General features: G+C 41.0%; 1 protein-coding gene across 1 annotated transcript in view; it reads left to right on the plus strand.

Annotated features, from left to right (window-relative positions):
• STARD9 (StAR related lipid transfer domain containing 9) overlaps positions 1-22,517 on the plus strand; it is a 121,387-nt gene that overhangs the window by 91,698 nt on the left and 7,172 nt on the right. The window contains exons 22-26 of the mRNA XM_075105676.1: positions 2,585-2,775; positions 6,478-6,961; positions 7,832-19,084; positions 19,887-20,084; positions 22,034-22,217. Of these exons, the coding sequence (XP_074961777.1) occupies positions 2,585-2,775; positions 6,478-6,961; positions 7,832-19,084; positions 19,887-20,084; positions 22,034-22,217 (12,310 nt within the window). The remainder of the gene's footprint in view (positions 1-2,584; positions 2,776-6,477; positions 6,962-7,831; positions 19,085-19,886; positions 20,085-22,033; positions 22,218-22,517) is intronic.

A 22,517-nucleotide genomic window follows, 5' to 3' on the forward strand; every position in this document is an offset into this window, starting at 1 on the left:
GCCTACGTACGTGAAAGCCCAGAGGTGATATAACTGCTCCAAAATCAGGGAGGTTTTTGTCTCAGATCAGTACTTTTAACCTCCAGATTATATGGCTGGTCCATTACATTTCCCTTGGAAAATATGGCAGGTAACCTGGAAGCTGCATTCAGGGAAAGCCTTCCTCAGACTTATTAAAACCATGGAAGCTTTTCCTAACTTCAGATTTAACACTATGTTCAAAAAGTGATTCTTTTTTAGTTAACCAGTCTAGCTTTAATCTCTGAGTTTGTCCCTCAGTAGTTGCTGGCATTATAAATACCTGAAGAGCTGGAGATTTGTAATGGCCATACGAACATTTCAGTGCTGCAGAGAAGTGTCAATTCAAACCTACATCAGCTGAATGAGAAATGAGGCATCCCACTCCTGTTTCCTGGGAATCAATTAAAGTTTATCCGAGAGGAGAAGATTACAAATCACTGGTTGTTGGCATATTTGTAGTCAAGCCAAGGACAAATAGATCTTGGAGCTGCCTTTTCTTATAATTTGTTCCTGTGTGTCCGAAACAGACACAAACTACTTAGCAGATGACAGCAGCAAAGTTTTAACTCTGACTCTTTGCACCATGCCAGACAATTGAACAGAAGATGTTCCTTTTCAGTTATTCTCACCAGCATTACATTTCACAGAATCACAGAATGGCAGGGGTTGGAAGGGACCTCTGGAGATCACCTCATCCAACCCCCCTGCTTGAGCAGGGACACCCAGAGCAGGGGCACAGGGCCGCATCCAGGCGGGGGGTGAATGTCTCCAGGGAAGGGACCCCACAGCCTCCCTGGGCAGCCTGTGCCCCTGCTCTGGCACCCGCACAGGGAAGGGGTTTGTCCTCATGTTCAGGTGGAACTTCCCGTGTTCCAGCTTGTGCCCGTTGCCCCTTGTCCTGTTGTTGGGCACCACTGAAAAGAGTCTGGCCCCATCCTCTTGACACCCACCCTTCAGACATTTATAAGCATTGGTAAGATCCCTCCCTCAGGTTCCTCTTCTCCAGGCAGAACAAACCCAGCTCTCAGCCTTTCCTCATACGAGAGAGGCTCCAGTCCCCTCATCATCTTCATAGCTCTCCGCTGGACCCTCTCCAGTAGTTCTCTGTCTTTTTTGAACTGGGGAGCCCAGAACTGGACACACAAACATTTAAAAAAAACTGAATTCTGTTTTCCTCAGGTGAGTGAGAGTCACAGTAATATTGTAAATTATTGAGAATCTTAAGGCTTTTATGTAGTGAGGCTTTCCCACTGCTTCTTAAGAAAGTGAAATGTATGTTCCATGGAAAGCTACTCCAGAAGATTTGTGGACTTTGGCTGCTTAATTGTTTCATCTGTTTTTGCCTGCTAATTTAGCACACAGAATCAAAGTTGCTGCTGCAGAAATGGTTGCTTTGAACACACGCTTACAGTTCTAAATGGAGATGTGAAATTAATTCCTATGTAGCAAAGTTCAGGTGCTCTTTTCGCACTGGTGACCTTGTATTGGTAAGGATTTTACAAACAACATGATGTTCCCAGAGCACTCATTTGCAATTATATTTTTGTTTTCTTTTGACCTTCAGGGACTCTTCAGAGTTTTGATACCTTTGCTCTCCTTAAAAGTAAAAAAATGCATTATTATAGTAAATACATAATTTAAGTCATTAGTAAAATATATTTTAAAATTTTTTTCAAGACTTGAAGTTTTAATTTTCTGAGGTTCATAAAATAACGTGGTGTTTAGAAACAAACAACAGGCAGAGGTCATATATGACCTTTATATATAACTTTATATGTTAAGAATTTGTGATGATAACATGTAGACAGGTAGAATATATATTCCTTTCAGACGGTTAATGTATTTTGAACATTATCATGGATCATGTTAAGAATAGATACTATTTTGATTGTGTGTGCATGTAAAATTTTGGCAGACAGGAACCAAACATCTCGGAGGGGACTGTAAGGCAGTTTTTCACAGGTTAGTCACTGTTCTGATCACAATTCTGCTCCAAATATAGAAGCAGTAACCTAATATAGTTGTTTCATCCAGCAGAGAATAGGATGATCAAGTTCTTTCCTTGGTACTGCCAGAGACTGTCAGTGTAATCTCAGCAATGCTGTAACCTGTTCTAGGCTGGAGACATCTGATGTGAAAACAGAGAAGAACTTTCGTTGTTTCTGTAAAGCACTTTGAAGTACTTAGATGACAAATGTCCTATATAGTGGTTATAAAATTTTATAACATATATACAACCTCCTTCCTCAATTTCATTTTTGGAAGATCTACAGCCAAGTTAAAAGTGACAATATTTTTAAAATCCTTTTTGCTATTATCTTTCTGGTGATGGAACTTTCTGCTTCACCATGAGAGCTTTCATGTTTGCTGGCATTTATATTTACAGGATTGTAGCCTGCTGTGACATGCGTATACACAGCTACTTTACCACCACGAGTTTTTGTCATACTGCACTCTTATTGAACAAAACAGTATCTTGAGTGTTGTCTGTAAGATGACTTGTTTTATTACAAATGTTTGGTATTTGTTTCTGGTTTAAATTCACTGTCAACGTTTCTAACAGCAGAGAAATAGATGCTGTGCATGAGGAGTACAAGCAGAAACTGAGAGACCAGGAAGCTTTCCACAGAAAACAAATTCAGCGGCAGCAGCTCTATGTTGAGGATTTAAAGCAGCAGATCCTGAGAGGACAGATCAAAGCAGAGCAGGAACTAGAAAATGACCAAGCACTAATCAACCAGCAGATCCAAGAAAGTGGGTACCTGCCTCTTCTTCTCTCTCACTTCCTTTCCATTACTGCATTCTTTCATCCTCTTGATGTTTTTGTCCTAGTTAGCCTTTATATTGTCGGTAGAACTTTTATTATGGCTTATGACTAGTTTTCTCTTATAATTGCCTTTCCCTTGAGAACAGTTAGTAAGCTTTGATTAACAGGACTAAAGGGCCTCCTTCACAATGCACCAGCAGCACTGTTTAATTAGCCTCTACAGGACGCTGCTGGGAGAGACAGCACCAGCATGCTTCTCCCCTGTGGCACTGAGCCTCTTGTTTCCCAAGCTGCTCCCCGTCCTGCCTCCCTGCAGCTTCGCTCCACTCATAGAATCATAGAATCATAGAATCATTAAGGTTGGAAAAGACCCTTAAGATCATCGAGTCCAACCACTAAGCTATCACTGCCAAGTCCACCACTAAACCATATCCTCAAGCACCACGTCTACCCTTCTTTTAAATACCTCCAGGGATGGAGACTCCACCACCTCCCTGGGCAGCCTGTTCCAATGCCTGACAACCCTTTCGGTGAAGAAGTTTTTCCTAATGTCCAACCTAAACTTCCCCTGGCGCAGCTTGAGGCCGTGTCCGTAGTGCAACTCTGCCATGTTGCAAGATAGACAGAGTCTGCTGCTGTGTTTTGTCTTGTGATGTACCTCTGCTTCATCCAATGAGTTGTTCTGGGAGATTGAGATGACTGTGGTAGTTCCTACCATAAGCTTTCAGGAGAAACTGCTCTAACAAGAAGATATGATAGGAACCAAGAAGCACTTCCAAGACAGCGACATATGTCAGTTGAGGTACTCTCTTTACACATTTCACTGATGATTCACATGCAGCAATATAGCCCATTTTCATGATACTCAAGTTCAGAGCGAAAATCCCAGCCCTGGTTAAGGGAAGGAGCCCTGGTTAAGGGAAGGAGAGTTTCACTGGCTTTTATATAGTCAGTATTTCCACACACACCCCCTGCCCTTTTATAGAATGAAGAAAAATACATTAAAATATTCTGTGGTAGAAACTGAAGTGTGACAAATTAAGATTAAAAATAAGATGCAGGTTTTATTTACCCTAAAGATGATGAATTAGTGGTATTGCATTCTCCATTGCTGATTTGTTGTAAACCAAAATTGGATTAAAAAAAAGAGAGGCATGCTTTGGTTCAAACAGGAATTATTTCTAGGAAGTTCTACAGTGTTATGCAAGAGTACTAAAGGCTAGATCAGTGATCAGATTTTGAATGGCAAATAACTGTCAGAAGGTGGAGCCACAGCATATTTGGAGAGGTATTTTTTAGTGTCAGTGTCGCCTGGCGCCCCGAGGTGCTGCTTTGCATCCGCATATTCAGCAAGATTTCTTGGTGGGGTTGGGCTGCCCCGAACAAGTTTAGAGACTGATTTGGAACATTTTAAACCCTGAGAAGTTTTTGACCACTGAAATTGGGTGGTTCTAATGTTCTCTAGTTTGTCTTCTAAGGAATGATTTGATGCAGGTTTCTTGATAAGCAAAGTATGCCTGTTACAAAGGCACACGTTCCCACTTGGCAAAACCTGCCATGGGTTCCTGGAAGAAGAAAACTGTGAATTTTTGGAAGCTTCTCAGATCCAAACTTAGGTAGTCTGCTATATTTTAATTATGCCAGCCACAATGAAGAGATGAAAAGGAAATTGTAGTGATGGGATGTCGCAGAAATGCACTTAGGATATGTAGATAGTACATAGAACCAGAAAAGTTCCCCAAAATGTCTTTATTTCGTGACCCTGTAGACTTGTTCTCTGCTTCCATCTAGTTCTGCTGGATTTGCTGTGTTCACATGAGGCTTAGCCAAGAAGGTGGTTTTTGCCAGCCGAATACAATTCTTCACTTGGCAATCCACCAAAGTTCTGCACCTTTTCTGTGCCCTCTGTGTCTGAGCTCCTGACAGAGGCAAGTAAGTGAGCAGGGATTAGTTAGCATCTTAGAGCTTGCAGCTCTGTTGCAGGGAAACTCTTATCTGCTGAATATTCTGCTTGCTAGAAACATGCTGAAGAGGACAGATCTGGAAATAATGAGTTGAGAAAAAAGCTTTGTATGTGAAAGTTAAAAATGTTATAAAGAAATATTAACTAAAATGCTTCCCTTTTATTTGTAGAATTAACCATAGGGTTAGAACTCCTCCTTCTGTGCCTGTGCTGTTTGCAGAGCTGCCAACATAAACAGGAGAGGAGACTCATTGCAGTAGAGATCACTAGTGAAGTACGCTTAACAAGACCACTAGTCACCAAGCAAATGATGCTGACAATGCCTAAGCACTTTCTTCTTACATTTCTTACATTAGGGAAACTTCCACAGCCCAAGATTCCTCTCTTACAGCTCAGCTGTGCAGAGCTGTGGGTAGCCCTTGTTCACAGCAGACTTAAATACCTCTTAATTCCTAATGCCCTGAACAAGCAACCAAAGGTTGCTTATGAGTAAAGGACTGCAGATTGATGGTAGGCCCAGCCAAAAAAATGTTGCTACTAGTAAGACAGAAGTGCTTTGAAGAGCTTTGGTCCTTTGAGAAATGCTCTACTTGTCAAGGAACGTTGCCTGTGATTTTACATTGCTTTTTCAGATGACAATATATTTTGTTTGCTTTGTGCAGCTGAATATGTATATTTTCATAGCAGCATAAAAATGAGCAAACTCTGCTTCATTAAGAGAACGTGTCCAAGCCATCAGACACAATCTGGTAATGGTGTTCTCCATAATACCTTCTTTTGATTGTAACAGTTCATCATAGCTCAGATTGAAGCCAGTGCACTCTAAAAAATCTCTAAGCACATCCCCTGTGTCAAATAAAGTAGCCTTGCATCCAGGGTTAAAAACAAATCAACCTGGTGTTCTGTGTTCTCTACTGCTTCTCCACTGACTGCAAAGATCAGGTTTTGGAATATTCAAAGAAAACTAAGTGTGTAAGCAAGGTAACATTTTATTATCAAATTAAGTTAATCAGTTGGTTTGTAAGTATATTTAGCATTCATGAAATATGGGGGACATTAACAAAAGCAGAGAAGCTAACTCTCTTTGTGGAGTAGAGTGGCGATTTTATAAAAAATATGCATTGGCTGGTAGTATGAGCTTGTCTTTTTTGAATTATGTTTGTCCTGATAGCTAAAGGTTGTGTTGGCTTCACCTGTGTCTTTGCCATTAAATTACTCGATTAACATGTGACTTCAGAATACTTAAAGCAAAAGTAGTAGCATATTTCACAGTAAAAGGCTAATGAAGTCATACTTCACTACTGTGAATTTATACCCTATGTCTGAAAAGTGCACAGAATTGAGCTCAGGCCTTTTTATGCTTCCACTGTATTTTAACAACAAAATTGAGGCGACGTTGGAGTGTAATCTTTGAGAAGTTGAAATGTGTTCTACTTTTTGCTTACAAACAAGGTCTTATCCACCAGTCTCTTTAGCTGTATCAGCCAAGCTCCTGCTTGTATCTTGCAGTTGTTACCCAAGTCCTTATCCCAATGGAGAGGCTTTCAGTTATCAATAAAGTGCAGCAATGATACATTTTTCTCTAAATGGTTTGTCAAGACTCTGCTCTACATGCATAGAAATTCTGTTCTCAAATGATCTCTCAAGGCTGATTAAATTAAGAAACAAGATAGCAACGAACAATGTTTTTCCTATGAATTTTCCTTTCTTTCAATCTTGCTTATAGACCAGCAGTGGCTTATGAATGAGAATAAACGACTGGCTGCTCTTCAGCAACAGCAGAGGGAGTTTGCTGTGCAAACAGAGTCTACGCTGTACAGAGAGGCTGAGGTGCAGAGTACCATTGGGCTGGAAATCTGCCCTTCCCTTCTACAGCAGAACAAGAAGAGACTGGTGCAGCTGGAGCTCTTGAGAAGATATTCCTTAAAACAGGCAGAAAGAAACATAAGACGGAAAAAGGTCAAATTCCAACTGGAAAGGATAGTCAAGAAGCATAAGTTATTGGAAGCCAAGCAAAACCTAGAGCAGCTGGAAGCTAGCTGCTGGCTCAATGACGAGCGTGTGAAACAATCCCGAGTCCTAAATGAAAATACTGCTGTACGGTCCTCTTTGGATCACCAATTGCAAAAGAGAAGGAGGTCACTGCGTTCGAATTTCTTGCAGCACAGGCAGCATTTATTCTGTAACCCCCATCTGCCCCAGGTACCTGGGTAAGTTAACATCTGCCAATCCCTTGGCACTATCAAAAGTAATTTAAAATCAAGGTATTTTCAGTGGTCACGTATAATCCAGAATGCCTTTCAGTGTATTGAAACAATCCCAAAACTTGTGAGATCAGTGAACTTACTATATTGTATGTTACACTGGAGCTGTTCGTCGTTCTTCCTCAGATCTCTACAGTGCATTCCCTGCTTAGCTCTTTGACATGGTCTAACTGTTTTTTCTATTCCTCTCTCAATCCTTTCTGCACTTTTTACCTCTTTGTGATTGCTTTCCAGAACTGGCCTAACTCTTATTCTTACCTGGTTCAAACTGCTGGTAAATACTAATTTCTGCATCATTTTATCTTGATTAGGGTCAAACTCCTCCGTCAGAATATTTGTATCATTGGGGTGATTCTGGCTTGGACTTTTAAGTTGGGCAGCCTTTCTCAAGCTAAATAAACATCTCTACACAGTGCTAAAAAGTTGGGGTGCTAGGGTGTCTATCACAGCATGGTCCTGGAGGCAGGAAATAGCTAAATTTTGCTAAGTGGATTTCTGTGACTTAAAACTATCCTTTATTTTTAAGTAACGTTTGCAGCTACCTGAGCCTACAGAGGCTAAATACCAAGCTATACCACACAGCGTTGAGCTATTCCTTTGTGTTGCAGAACACATTTCAGGATATCTAGGGGACAGTATGGTTACTGACAGAATTTTTTTTTTTTTTAATTCTCTGCTAGGATTTGCTTTTGAAAGACATTAAGATTGTTGCTTCGTGTATTGTTCTCTTAACTACAAGACATTACTGATGTGGAAGTGTTGTTAAGTGCACTATTCAACCAGGATTGGGCTTTATTTCTTCTTATTTTTCCACAGCTGTTTGTTGAAGAGGGAGACAGCCTCAAAACTATCTACCTCACCACATATTGATCAATGCTGTGAAGGCAGTACAACAGGGAGGTTGTCATCTGTGGAATATCTTTACAGAAGAGGTGAAGAAGTTTCTAGAAGTGATGACCTTCCTGATGAAAAAGGGATCTCCTTTTCAGTCCAGAGGCAGCTAACTGAAAAACAAAAACCATCTTGGTTTGGAAATAAAAAAGGAGCAGAAAAATACTCTAATGGTTCAGCTATCATGGCTTATAGCAGTAAAAATGATCAAAAAATTGAAAAGTTGGATGACAAGCCAGGGCAAGCTGGATCTCAAAACCAGACCTCTAAAGGCTCCTCTCCTGATCTTTTTAAGGAGAAACACGAGCCTGAAACCTTTATTACAGGGACAAGAATGACAAAAGCAAAGGTGCTAGGAGATTTAAGCCAGTTTGCAAGTAGCAATCTAGAACAAAATAGAGCTCAGGTATCCAATAAAAAGACTAGAATGGATATCAACGGAGAAGGCCACAGGTCTTCTCCAGAAAACTTTCCTAAAGAGGTGAAGAAGACAGTCTATGGAAACCCACCATCCACACATCTAAACCAAACAGCCAAGAACTGGAAAAGAATGCCGAACTCAGCCTTGCCATGCCATAAGAAATCATCAGTGGAACAGCAAGAATTTCTGATGGTGGCAACATCAGTAGGAAATCTCACTAAGGTGAACACACAGGCACCACTCTCTTACGTTGAAAAAAAGTGGCACAGTGCTGAGATGTTAAGTGCTGGAGTATCGAAAACAGCCACAGATGTGCTGGGGAACTGGCAAGAGGATGATGAAAATGAGATTTCTGATACTGACAGTTCCTATTCTGTAGATTCTCTCTCCTGCGCTTATGCAAAAGCTTTCACAGAGAAACTGAAACAAGATTTTGACAGAAATAAATGTCTTGCCAACCCAGAAGATTCTGAGAGTGATGACAGTCAAATGTCACAAGACTCTCTGGTAGAAAAGGAAAATAAAGCCAAAAAGCAAAATAAAAGCCGATTTCACAAGTCAAAGGCCCACCATGAGTCAGCTAAGCTTTACAAAAGCAGAACTGATCACCATGTTTCATCTTTGGTGACATCATATACATCTCGTAGGAGACTGGGAAAGCCTGAAAGAAGTTTCTCTCTGGACAGCTTAGCTGATGGAGAAGAGATGCCAGCAGAAGATCCAGTAGAAGAATCCAAATCTGATTCATCTGATGAAGTGCCAGCAGAGATTTTTTGGAATTTACAAACTCCTAGATCACCAACAATACAGACTGAGGAAGACCATGAGTCCAAGACCTGTGACAGAGATACAGAAGGGACAAATTATGATCTGAAGCTGAGCAGTTCCTTTTATTTGGACACTGAACAACAGCCTGCTTCCAGTAATGCCTGCAAGCAGTTGCTGAAGGGGACAAAAGTCTCCTTTGTAGAACAAGAAAGGAATCTTGTTAGAAGACTGTATTATGCAGGTGGAAATCCTTTGCTTGATATTGATGCTTGGTCTTCCTGTGACTCAAAGGTTGACATCAGCAGTCCCAGAATAACAGCATCTTCTTCCCATGAAAATTTGGAATTTCAAAAAGCTCATTTGTGCTCTTTGAGCAAACCAGAGCTTTGGCTGAAGAAAGATGATCTAAAGCAGTCGGCTGCTGAAGTTTCTTTTGTTTCTGGTGCTAAGCAGATACACAGCATTACTAATTTGTCACATTGTATAAACAAAATAAACACAGTTTTCTCCTCTGATGCATCAGAAGTACCTTTACCTGAAACAACAACCACGACTGCAGGCAGAGTTTCTGAGAGTGGATCATTAAACAAGATTCTTAAGGGATGGACAAACTCTAATGAAAATTCTTCCTTGGAATCTCAAGACGTAATGTCCTCATTTGTTAGCTCAGTGGGACCAAGCTCCTCTTTTGTTCCTATTTCAGCAAAGCATGATTATTATGAACATTCAAGGTCAAATCATCCTGAACAAGAACAACTGAATGAGTTATCTGCTTATAGGTCTACCACTGAATGCACACAAACATTCAGCTGTTTGGAAAGCGCCTCCACCGCAGACTGCTTGTCACTGGTGTCTAGGAGAGAGGAGGATTCTCTCCCCACAACTCATCCAGAGCTGCTAAAAGATCACAATCTGAAAAAAACACCTTTTATTTCTGTGTTGCCTATGCACATTTTGGAACAGAGAAATGGCTGTCGAGATGGAGATTTAGATGATTTCATCAGAACTTTTGAAAAAGATGACCTTGATGATGACTACAATAACTTGATGGCAAAATCAAATGTGACAGATCCAGGCAGTGGAAGTGCACCTGTCAGTGCATCTGTCAGTGCACCTGCTGCTGAATCTTCTACAGGACTTGCTATGGATCTTTTTATTGAATCTTCATCAGAACATTATATGACCTCAACACAGAGATCTGTAGTAAAACAAGTCCAATTTGGAAACCATGGACAGCTTTTTCCAAGAAGGGAAATACCAACATGTTGTGATGAAGGTTTCTTTCTCAGTGACATAACAGATAAGAACTGCTCTCTAGTAAGCAGTTATGACCTTCAGACATTGGCTGGACAAGGAGCAGAATCAGCTGGGACAGTAGGTCTCCTCAGATCTGGGGAGAGTAATTTGGAAACTCGGCGAGAAACAGATCATGAACCAATATCTGCAGAAGAAATAACAACAGAGACAGATTTTTCCTTACAGAAGACAACATATCGATGTAACCCTTTAGTTCTTGCTCACAGTGCAAGTTACGACCAGTCTGCGACACCAATAGGGATGTCTCAAAAAGACATTTTCTGTATGGAAATAAGCACAGATAGCTTGGCAGAGATTGTGCCAGAGGTGCCTTCATTCAGAGATAATGAATACGAACCAAAGGATGAAGACTCATCTTCACTGAATCATGAATTCAAAAGCAAACCTGTTTCAAAAAATTATTCCCATGAATGTGCTCTAGCAGACAATCAGGCAAGTTGTTTATCCCAACAGATTTCAGAAAATTCTACACTATGTGTTGATAATATAAGAGAAGAAAGCAGTGAAAAGAAAGAACACAATGTCTTGAATTCTCAGGCTGTAGTTCAGAAAGAATTTTCATCCAAATATGAAAACTTAGTGGTAAATGAAGTAAATTATCTCATAGGGAGTGTAAATGGCAAAGACATTGAGTCCTTCCCTGCTGCTATTTGTGAGAGTACAAATGATTTTCTCCCAGAATCCAATTCAAGCATATTTTACAAAGCTTCAGCAAAAGGTAATCTTTTTCAAAGTGCATCTGAGACTGAAAATTATGATAAACTATTGGAGCGTGTCACAATAGCGAAAGGAGATTGCGATGCTATATCTGATCTTACTGTGGAAGTCAGTGCCATGGGAAGTTGTTCTGATATACATTCTGGCTGCCTTTGTACAACATGCTCTTCAAAATCAACAGGGCGGAAAAACAGTATGAATAAGACAGCCAACATTTCTGTGGAATTTGATGCAATGGTTCTCTTGGAAACAGAAACACAGGACAAATCTTTACTTGAATCAAGAGAAGAGAAAGAAGCCTTTTCTGAAAGTGATTGCCCAGAGGATATCTTGCTTGTTGAAGATGATGTAAGCTCAGAGTTGGGAAGAGCATTTGAATACAACACAAATACATCAGCTACTGTTTCTCAAGAGGAGAGTCCATATATAAATAAAGAGTCCAAGTTTTTAAGAAACCCAGAAACTGACCCAGAAGAAACTATGGTTCCATATCAGAATACAAAAGCAAACACTGATGAAGTAGTATCAAAATTAATCAATAGTGCAATCAACTTAGAAAAAAATGCACTGGAAATTAAATCCAGACAGGTTGAAAGTTTACCTGACTACCCTGTAGCCAAAGTCCAAAGTGTAACTGAAGATAGGAGTGGAGAGGATTTTAAAGGCATCAGTCTATCTCCGAATCCAAAGAAACCTATTGATATTGTAGCTTGTGAAGTTCAGTGTGAGTTTTATACAAATCTGTGCCTGACACATGAAGAGGCGGAGAAAGATGAACTGCAAGTAGCCAGCACCAGGGTAGAAGACACTCAGGAATCAAAAGCACTCGTGAAGTCTGGCAGCCGACTTGAAACAAGCAGCTTTTGCCAAAAAGAAAAAAGTGAGAAAATAGAAGCAGGTGTTTATTCACCAGAGTTTTTTGTTGCTCCCAAAAGCACTCCTTCAGCTGCGTGTTCCCTCACAACAGATATTACTCAGAATACTTCAGGCTTCCTTGATACTTGTGAGGGTCTTTTACAGATGAACGGAACAATAGAAAATGTGTTTAATACAGAGGACATAACTGCAATGGTACTAATCACAAGTAGGCAAGGAAATATTGTAGCAAAACCTGAAAATGAAGGACAAGTAAATTCTAGCAATTTAACTGAACGTTGTGTAGCAAACTGTTTGCCCCAGGAAGACAAGGTTAATGAATGTCAAGTGACTGGGAGTGAAGAACAAATTATCATGACAAACACTGAGGGGCTGATTCTTATGGGGCAAGAAGTCATACACACAGATGAAAATGTTTTATTTACTGAAGAGTCTCCAGCTCTACAACAGATGTATTGTGACAGAGATGACAAAGAGAAAATTTTGAATCAATTTAAGATCCCTGAAAGATACCTGACAGCTTCAGGACTAGAACAGAATATACTGTTAGAAGATGATTCAAGAGACGATGATCCTACTGAAATGAGTGAAGATGATGTCTCAGTGGACTCTGCTACAGATACAAGAAATGCAGTCATGAAAGATATCAATGCATATGAATATTCAGTTGATGATAGTACTGGCATTGATCAATGTAGAATTGAACAAGAATTTAAAAGTCTCCATACTAAAGAGGACAGCCATGCATATATGAGTTGCTCTATACAATATCCTCGGCATGGCACTTCAGAAAACGTGAATGTAAGTAGCATGAGAAGAAGACCTGATATTTGCAAATTGGATCCAGTAGACTCTGGAGTTGAGGAGGAGGAAGTGCATTTGATGAATCTGGTACAAATAGCCAAAATGGACAAAGAAAAGCAGATGTTTGTAGAAAACACAGAGGAAGTAGAACCGATTGTTTTACAAAACCTGAAAGAACTATTCCCTGAAAACAAAGACAGTTGCCAAATGACACATGATGACAGCAGACTAAATGAAATCTTAAGAGAAAGCCAGTGGGTGTCTACCAGCTTTTCTAGAAATAATGAAGATATAAGCAAGCAACAAAATCCACCAGCAACGCTGAAGTCTACTGAAAAAAACCAAGAAGGTTCCCTCAAAGATGCCCCATGCCAGTCTGTAAATCACCTTTTATATCTTGGGGTAAGCGATGATTCCCATCTTGTTCAAGATGTTCCCACTGCATTGGAAGGACGTACAAGACCATCTAACAGCACTGTTGGAACGGGAGCTGTTCTGTCTTACTATGAAACATTAATGGAGAGTGAGGTCTGTGTTGGTATGCCTGTTACAGTCAACAAAATGGGAGAAGACAAATATATTTCTGATAAAATGCAAAGTAAGAATGTAGCTTTTCTGCAAACCAGGACCACACAGGACAGGCAGGAGGAAGAATCCTTTGTATTTAACAATGCACCTGATTACATCATATCTGAGCAACCTGTCAAAGAGAACAGCTCTTTCACTTCCTACAGTGCAGGTGGTCCCAAGTCTGAAACTGTTCTACTTCAGCAAGCAGCCAAAGTAAACTCATTTCCCTTGGAAAAATTAGATTCTTCTAAAGATATAATTCAGGATGTTAACCATGCTTATGAAGAACACGGTGTGGATTTAATGGTTAATAAACTATCAAAAGGCTGCCTTAATTCCATAGAAGATCCCGCTCAAAAGGAAAAGGGTACCATTGGGCCTGATTCACTGCTCTTGGCTCATTCAAACCTGCTTTCTTCTTCAGAGAAAGACGTGATGGAAGATATAGGGGGAGGGGGAATGCATTCTTTACTGGAAATCTCTTCTCAAAAAATGTTTTGCAATGTTAATACGACTCAGAAAGCACTTCACTCAGGGAGTTTAACACACCATGATGAGAAGGAGAAATTTTTAAGCACAAGGTATGCTACAACAAACAGCAAAACTGAAAATGCAGTGTTTCCTGCTGTAGCTGGGTATCAGCATGAGTCCAGAGAAAATAAGGGACATGGGACGTCTGAAGAGTGCTGCGGAGGCCAACTGGGCAGCACTGTTTCTGAGAATCCTTCAGCCCTTCCAGAAGGCCTGAACAAGTCTCCACAGGAAAATCCACATTATAGTAAAGAGTTTCTAATTTATAATAGGAAATTGGGCACTTCTGAACATTCTCCTGGTCTCCTGAATCGTCCAGCGTCATCTGCAGAAGTTTTGATTGCCAGCAATGGAGACAAAGGTAAAAAGGATGCTCTTCTCTCTGAAGAAACAAAGTACTTTGAAAGTGAATCAACTGATTTAAGTGTGTTTGTAACTTTTCCTGATGTTTCTCAGAAAGGAGATGAAAGGGAAAATAATTCTGCAGTTGCAGAGGCCACATATGCTCAGAATAATAAGCTCCCTGAAAAAGTTGTAGGAGAGGATCAAAAGGAGAAAATAATTCAAAGTTCTTTCCAGAATTGCAATGACATAAAAGGAAATAAAATTCATGAGTACTCAGAACACTACAGTACCACTTCTAGTGTGACTGTACCAGAAGCGGGCTCACTTACTATTCAAAGCCAAGGACAGACTGGCAGTAAAGAATCGAAGTCTTCTCCATCCTACTTTGCAGAAGATACTCCAACTGATACACCATTTCAAAGCTCCAAGAACTTAAGTGCTTTTGGCACTTCTTGTTTACTTGATGACTCAAAATCTCTAATATTTAATCAGCTTGAGGACTCACTTCAAGACACGTTTTTGACAGAGCAGACGTCTTCCAGTTCTGCAGATGTGCGTTCTGTAAAGGAAGATTTTCCCCAAGCATTTTCCAGTGTCAATCACCCATCCTTAATACCGTTTTCAGAATCATCTTTAACTGCAGATATAGGCCATGGTGAAATGGGCACATACAATATTTCACGTACAAGTATACTGAAACATTCTCCATTTGCTGTTTTGCAAGTACAAGACACTCAGTCTGATAAGGCTGTGGTATTTGATGAGCCGATACATGCTTCAGGAAGTATCTTGCTATCTCTTGCAAAAGAAAACAGGCATTGTCCAGTATCAGACACAGACTCTACTTTATATAAAAATTCTGTTGTAGGTAGGGAACCTGTATATGGAAGTAATTGTAAAAAATCTGAGAATGATATAAAAGTTGATCAGCAGCACTGGGGTGAAGTTCCACCACAAGAAGCTTGCACAGAACACACAGAGAAAGTACTATATGATAATTCTCTTTTATTACCATCATTACCTTTTTGGGAGACTGGAAGGGCATTTCTTCTTAAAGAGGGACAAACGAGAAAAGTACTTAACAGAAATGAGGAAGAACTGCATTCAAATAGTGAGGCTGAACGTTTTGCAGTGAAGACAGAGCAGAGAAAAACATTAAGTAGAGAACCTGTTGAAAAGCAAACTAATGTACCCTCAAATTCTGCAAATGAATTAGTAGGCTCAGAAGTTACAGTGCTGGAAAATCTGTATCCAGGAGATGTTGATGTGGATCCTGAACAAACCTGCAATTCATTTAGTCTAATATATCCCACATACAGCAGAAGCACTGATCCCAGACAACTGGGAAAAAACCCTGCAGATCTGCAAGATAATTGTCAGTTTGTGCCTACAGGTGAACAGATAGAAGAGGCGCCAGATAGAACAAATATAGATGGCAGAAACAAGAGTTTACTTCGCAAAAATAACACAGGTTCAAGTGTTGATAGCCCTGCTGCTGATGGTGCAGACAATTGTTCAGCAACGGGACACGCTATAATGAGAAATAATACTCTGAAATCAGAAAGACTAAAGTTTTCTGTAATAAATAATGAAAGCACCTCCCTGAAGTTTTCACCAGAAAACCACAATTTGCCTCCTCAAGTATCTCAGTCGGTGCAATTCAGGAGCAAAAGATCATATTCTACTACACGGAATACAAAGAGCTGTAAACAAAGTGAACAAAGACCTTGTTTACAAAGTCACAGACTATCAGCACCAGCTATTGCTGTCTTCTCTGATATAGAATATACTTTGGAAGCTTCATCCAAGGCAGATCCTTTGTTATATTCTGCATCTAAATCACTACAAGATTTAAATATGAGTGTAGAGCCTCCATCACCAACTGAAGATGACCTGCATGGAATTGAAAGATTCTCAAAGCAGGAATCAAAGAACTTTCTACAGGTTAAATCTAAACCCAGATTTCAGCAGAGAATAGCACAAACTAAGAAGCTTGCAAACTGCGATCCCCAAAATTTACAAAATTTTGCAGCAAGATCCCAAAGCAGCCAGTCTTTAAAAGACTGCACTACTCAATCCCCATCATCCTTACTGCACACAGCTCACAGTTCTGTGGGTGCAGAAGCAAATGTCCTTTCAAAGAGTAGTTCAGTAGCTCAGTGTAGTGAAGGCAAAGTTGAAGAAGCCGGATACCAGCCAGAAACAGATTTATTTTTGCAAGATAATAAAGATACAATGCATTTTAGTTCAAGTGATATCAACCCATATATTCATCCATGGCAACAAGATGGATCATGCAAGATTGGCTGGAAACAGTATGTTTTTGGAAGTGCAAGTGATGTCTCTTGCAATCACGTTCCTTTAAACCTGGAAAATCGTAAAGTTATGAGATGTTCCAGTGTAGACAATGGATTGAATTCTCAAAATTCTCCTTTTCATTCTCATCTCAGTTCATATGCCACAGCAAAAGTTTTATCGAGCACTTTAAGCAGCATTGAAGGTCTTCAAGGATGGGACAATGTCAGACAAGACTTTCAATCTGCATACTCAGGTGACAGTACCAAGCAGTACAGCAACGTATCCAGTGAAACACTGGAAACTAATCCAGAAAATAACACTGCTGAATTTGAGAATCTTTCTGCACAACCTGGGAACTTCTCAATGCAGGTTGATGAAATTGTACTGTTATATCCTTCTGAGTCTGAAAGGTCTTCCAAAAAACTACCAGGGATTACATGTGAGCAGGGAACGCAAACAGCAACTACAGGAAGGTATAAAAGACAGAGAAGACATCAGAGAAGCTATACAGATGTTTCTGCGAGAAAGCAAGAAACAAACAGAGATTTATGTCATCAACCACCTTCTTGGACAAGCATGCAGAACCTGTCCCTGCATCTGTCACAGCTGCTTCAGAACACTTCTGAGCTGTTGGGAAACCTCTCCCAACAGAGTACTATAAAAAATGAGCACAATGCCAAAATCAACGAAAGAGGAACTGAAAAGGCTGTAAAGGCTACTAGATCAGACAGCTGCACTCAGACTACAGCAGATGTAGGCACTCAAACTGAGATTTTGGAAGAACCTCAAAGTAAACATGAAGAAAAACAAGTGGAGGCAAAAATGGCAAACGAATTGAGGGCACCTCAGGCAGTAAACGTTGATTGGAAAGGAATAGGTGCAGATGCAGTAGGTAAGATTCCCCAAAGGAAAGAGGAAACACTCTCTCTCGAAGAAAGAGCACAAGAACGAACAGGGGTGAGAAATTTGGGCAATCCCAACTTCCATGACAGTCTTGACAGCATTTTGGAAGATTCCTTTATGCGTCTGCCTATCTTACCCAGAACCTCCACTCCTATCTTAGATTTTCAAAAAACTTCATTAAATGCACAGCAGAATGTTGCTTTTGCTAGTACCAGAGTTTCACCTGTCATACCATCTTCACTGAGTTCAGGGCAAGACGGTTCTTCATGCACTGTAGTTAGCAGCCCTACTAACAGCACCTCTCAATCTCCAGCATCTTATGCTCAGGATAAAAGAATTGCTGTTCCAGCAGAAAGGAAATTTTCTTACAAAAACACCCTGCTAGTTGACAGGGCCTCTTCCCCTATTCTTACTCTTAGTGCTAGTCCCAGCAGCCAGACTGCTTTTAGCAAGTCTGTGTGCCCTATTAACGAACATCTAGGATATTCCAGTGATGCTTCAAGGCCTCTTCACAATGAGAGAAAGCAGAGGGCAGGTCCACAGTCCAGCATGCAGCCTCATGTGGACAGTTTTTCACAGACAGAAACAGACAGTGAATCTAGTGCTTCTAGAGAACATAAAGGCATAAGAAAGAAATCTGGAAGTTTCTCAGATAAGAAAGCAGCTGAAGAGCTTTTTGGACAGGATGGTTCAAAACACTTGGAACAACAGCACAGACTCAAGGTTGACACCCACACTACCATTTGTGCAAAACGACTCTATCACTCTCGTAGTATGTTGGAGGTGTCGGGCCACAGGGAAGTTTTAACAAGTGATCTCAGAGACTGCAGTCCAGTAGCACACTCGCTTCGCTATATGTATGTCACGAGGGGAGGAAGAGGTTCTTCATCTGGAATCGGACACGAAAAATACATTGGTAATTCTGATACTGCTTTGATTCATAACTACTCACCTCCAAATGCTGGCTTGCTGTTTAATCAAAAAATTGGTGCCACTTGTTCAAGTAAGACAAATGCTGGCGCATCCTCAGAACCTCTGGTAGAAGCATCTTCTCTACAATTTCACAATTTCTGGACAAATGAGAACAGCTGCCCTCCCCCGCTCTCTGATGTAAGCGATGTGCAAACTTCCTTCCAAGATGACAATACAGAGTCTGTCACTGAAAGTGAATGTGACACTGAAATTCCCCTCAACAAAAATACTACTTTTGCAAAGCCTTACAGGCCTCGGAGCTACAGTCTCCGTGACTTACCCGTACACAATAAATTTAGCAACTGGTGTGGTGTTAAGGGCAGCCCTCCTCCTTCGTTACTCAGCTTGAGCGGTAGTGCGACTGATCTACAAAGTCAGGCAGAAAAGAAACCTAGAAGCACACGAGCAACAGAGACAGAAGGGAAATCCCAGCTTTGTGAGAGCAGGAGCAGGGAGATCGAGAGACTTCAGAGAGAGCGTGCTCAGATCATGTCTGGCATTCACCTGGATCTGCATCAGCATCCCCTCACTGTGGAGCTGACCGAAGCAAAACTCAATTACGGCATTGGGGAAACAGACGCCCTGCTGAGGGTCCTTCAGAGTGGAACAGCAGATGACCTGGTTGCAATTCCAGTGAACCAGCAACTTTATGAAAGGTGAATTACTTAAAATAGTGTTGTATTAAGTATTTTGAATACACTTCATGTATGCTTCACGCAGCATAAATGACGTTTAGTAATTGAGCACTTAATCACTTAGTCACACTGAGTGAACTATATGTGAAGATATAGGACTGAGCTTATTTTATATACAGCTGAATAATGCATTTAAGACAAAATTTTAGGGTTACTTCAAGCAAACGGGGAAACGTATAAGACTCGGTGTAATTCAGCTCTAGTGTCACCCCACTCTTGAAATTTCTAGCAGCTACAGGAGTGATCATGTGTACCTGGTGATGACAGGAATATATTTCAATGTAAAAATAATTGATATATCCTATTGATGGGAATATTGCATTCATGCTTCTGTGAATAAATGGTGCTGTATGAATGTGCAAAAACAAATTTAAAAAACCCCATAAATATATAAAACAAATGATGAAAAAGTCAAGATCCTAGATTCTTGTGACTGGATTCTAGAACTCAGTTTATGAGGCTGTTTCAACTAAAAAAATTTAGAAGTAGCTACGTTAGTCTTCATCTTCAATTTACCCCTCAGCCATTACAAGCAGTAACAAAGACCCTCTTATGCATTTCCTACTGTTATAAAAGCAATGGAGTTTTAGAATTTCTGCATCTGCAGCATGTGGCCAAAGGGGTATTTGCAAGGGGAGTGTATGGTATTAGATTCCTATAAATTTTGCATTACAAAGCTACCTGATATTTAAGTGTTTTAAAAAATCAGAAAATGTAACTTTGCAGGGTACGTTTTGTCACTCTAATCATGTTTCCCTGACAGGCACATGAAGACTATTGAAACACTGAGGAAGGAAAGAGAAAAAAGGCTGCAAAGATACCAAAGAAGCCGAAGTCTGAGTCCTCAAAAGCATCTGAATCTGTTGCAGACGCTGGATGCAAGACAGAGGGATCTAGATCTCCCCAGCAGACGCCGAGAATATCTGCAACAACTGAGAAGAGATGTGGTGGAAAATACCAGGTAGGACATTAGAAACCTCTCTTTTGGCCTGATGTAGATTAACACTATTCACAACGGGTGCACATTAATGGTTCTTACTGACATCCAAGACTTCTGTGGCAGAAGAATTCTCCCCAATGCAGAAGTCAGGAAGGCTACTCAAAGGAAGCCAGTCAATGTCATCTTTTTGGATTTCAGTAAAGCTTTCGATACGATCTCTCACAGTATCCTCCTGGACAAAATATCCAGTGTACAGTTGGATAAACTTGTAATGCAGTGGGTGAGCAACTGGCTGATGGGTCGGGCTCAAAGGGTTATAGTAAATGGGATTACATTGGGCTGGTGGCCAGTCACTAGTGGCGTTCCACAGGGATCCATCTTAGGGCTGGTACTCTTTAATGTATTCATAAATTACTTGGATGCAGGACTGGAAGGCATACTAATTAAGTTTGCTGATGACACAAAATCAGGAGGAGCTGTTGACACTCTCGAGGGCAGAGAAGCCCTGCAGGGAGATTTAGGCAAATGAGAGAGCTGGGCAATCACCAATTGTATGGAGTTTAACAAGATGCCAGGTTTTGCACCTGGGGCATGGCAGCCCTGGATGTACATACAGACTGGGGAACAAGAGACTGGAGGGCAGCTCTGCAAAGAAGGGACCTGGGGGTTCTGGTCAATGGCAAGTTGAACATGAGCCAACAGGGTGCCCTGGCAGCCAAGAGGGCCAACCGTGCCCTGGGGGGCATCAAGCCCTGCATCGCAGCTGGGCGAGAGGATTTCCCACTCACTCTGCAGCCTCGAGGACTGTGTGCAGGTTTGGGTGCCACAGGACATTAAGGATATAAAGCTACTGGAGAGTGTCCAGAGGAGGGCTACAAAGTTGGTGAAGGGTTTAGAGAAGAAACCGTATGAGGAGTGGCTAAAGTCACTTGGTTTGTTCAGCCTGGAGGAGACTGAGGGGAGACCTCATCGCGCTCTGCAGCTTCCTCACAAGGGGAGGAGAGGCAGGCGCTGCTCTCTTCTTGCTGGTGACCAACGCCAGGACCCGAGGGAATGGCAGGAAGATGTGCCAGGGGAGGGTTAGGTTGGATATTAGGAAAAGATTCTTCCCCCAGAGGGTGATGGAGCCCTGGAACAGGCTCCCCAGGGAGGCATCACGGCACCAAGCCTGATGATATTCAAGAAGCACTTGGACAACGCCCTCAGAGACATGGTGTGAATTTTGGGGTTGTCCTGTGCAGGGACAGGAGCTGGACTCAATGATCCCTGTGGGCCCCTTCCAACTTAGGGCATTCTATGATTCTATGAAGCATTGAACTGTGGGATAGAAAGTGCTTTCATGGAAAACATGTGCCTGATTTTAGAAAACATTCATTAAAATCCTCTGTGTAGTTTATTTCAATCCATAACAAATGTCTAATCTATTTTATGTATGATGTATGGGGACAGCCAGGTATTCAGTCTTGATTCATAGACCAGTCTGTTCTCACTCCTTCACTAACTTAAAAGCCACATGAAATAGTTAAGTTTTATGTTAAACGTCAGAAAAGGTCTGCAGCCCTTCACCATTTAGAATTAGCGTTTCTCATCTCCCACCATATCCCTAAATGACTTCTGCTTCCTTTGTGGTATGTCAGGAGACAGTTATTTTCCCAACACAATTATTCCACGTGTTAATCACCAAAGCGGTAACCTTAGATCATATGGAGAGCTGACTTAGAAACCAGTGCAATCGCCGGAGTAATCTCAGTGATAAACTGGACTTGCAATCTGAATAATTTTCCAAGGCTAATGTCCATGCAGCCTTTAGAGAGCAAAGAGAAAGTTTTTGGAGGCTTAATGTGGTGGTTTTTAATTGCTTTCTGGCAAATTGTCCTGTTCTGTGTTGAAAGATTTTCTTATGGTATTTGGTCAGGTGAGCCATTTTCAAGTAATTATGTGTGTTTTCTCGCACTTACCTATCCTTACAGAGTTCAAGAGCCAAAAAGAAGAAGCATTCAGCATCCTTCAGACATTGAGCTGTTGCTCCGAGACTACCAGAAGGCACGAGAGGAAACCAAAACTGAAATCGCACGAGCTAGGGACAAACTTCGGGAGAGAGCTGAGCAAGAAAAGAGGCGTATACGGGAGCAAATATTTTCTCAGTTACAGAAGGTGAGCATTGCAGAGGAAACTGTTGTGCATTACTCACATCAATGCGTATTTTTTTAAAAGAAACTTTTCCATGGCTCAGTAATTCTCCTGTTTGATACACATCAGCGTAGAAAAAACAAAGAATTAAATGCTGATTTGTGCTTAAAAAAATCTCAGTAATACTGAACTGATGCTGTTCACGCTTCTGAACTACATCTTCCAGAAGCCACATTTTGTGTATGAGAAACTCCTCATCTTTTCTCATTGGATTGAGCTTACACAGCCATCCTGTGGGGCATCTGCCCAGTCTATGGAAGAGTT

The sequence above is a fragment of the Phalacrocorax aristotelis genome, chromosome 10, assembly GCF_949628215.1.
Source record: "Phalacrocorax aristotelis chromosome 10, bGulAri2.1, whole genome shotgun sequence".
Lineage (NCBI taxonomy): Eukaryota > Metazoa > Chordata > Aves > Suliformes > Phalacrocoracidae > Phalacrocorax > Phalacrocorax aristotelis.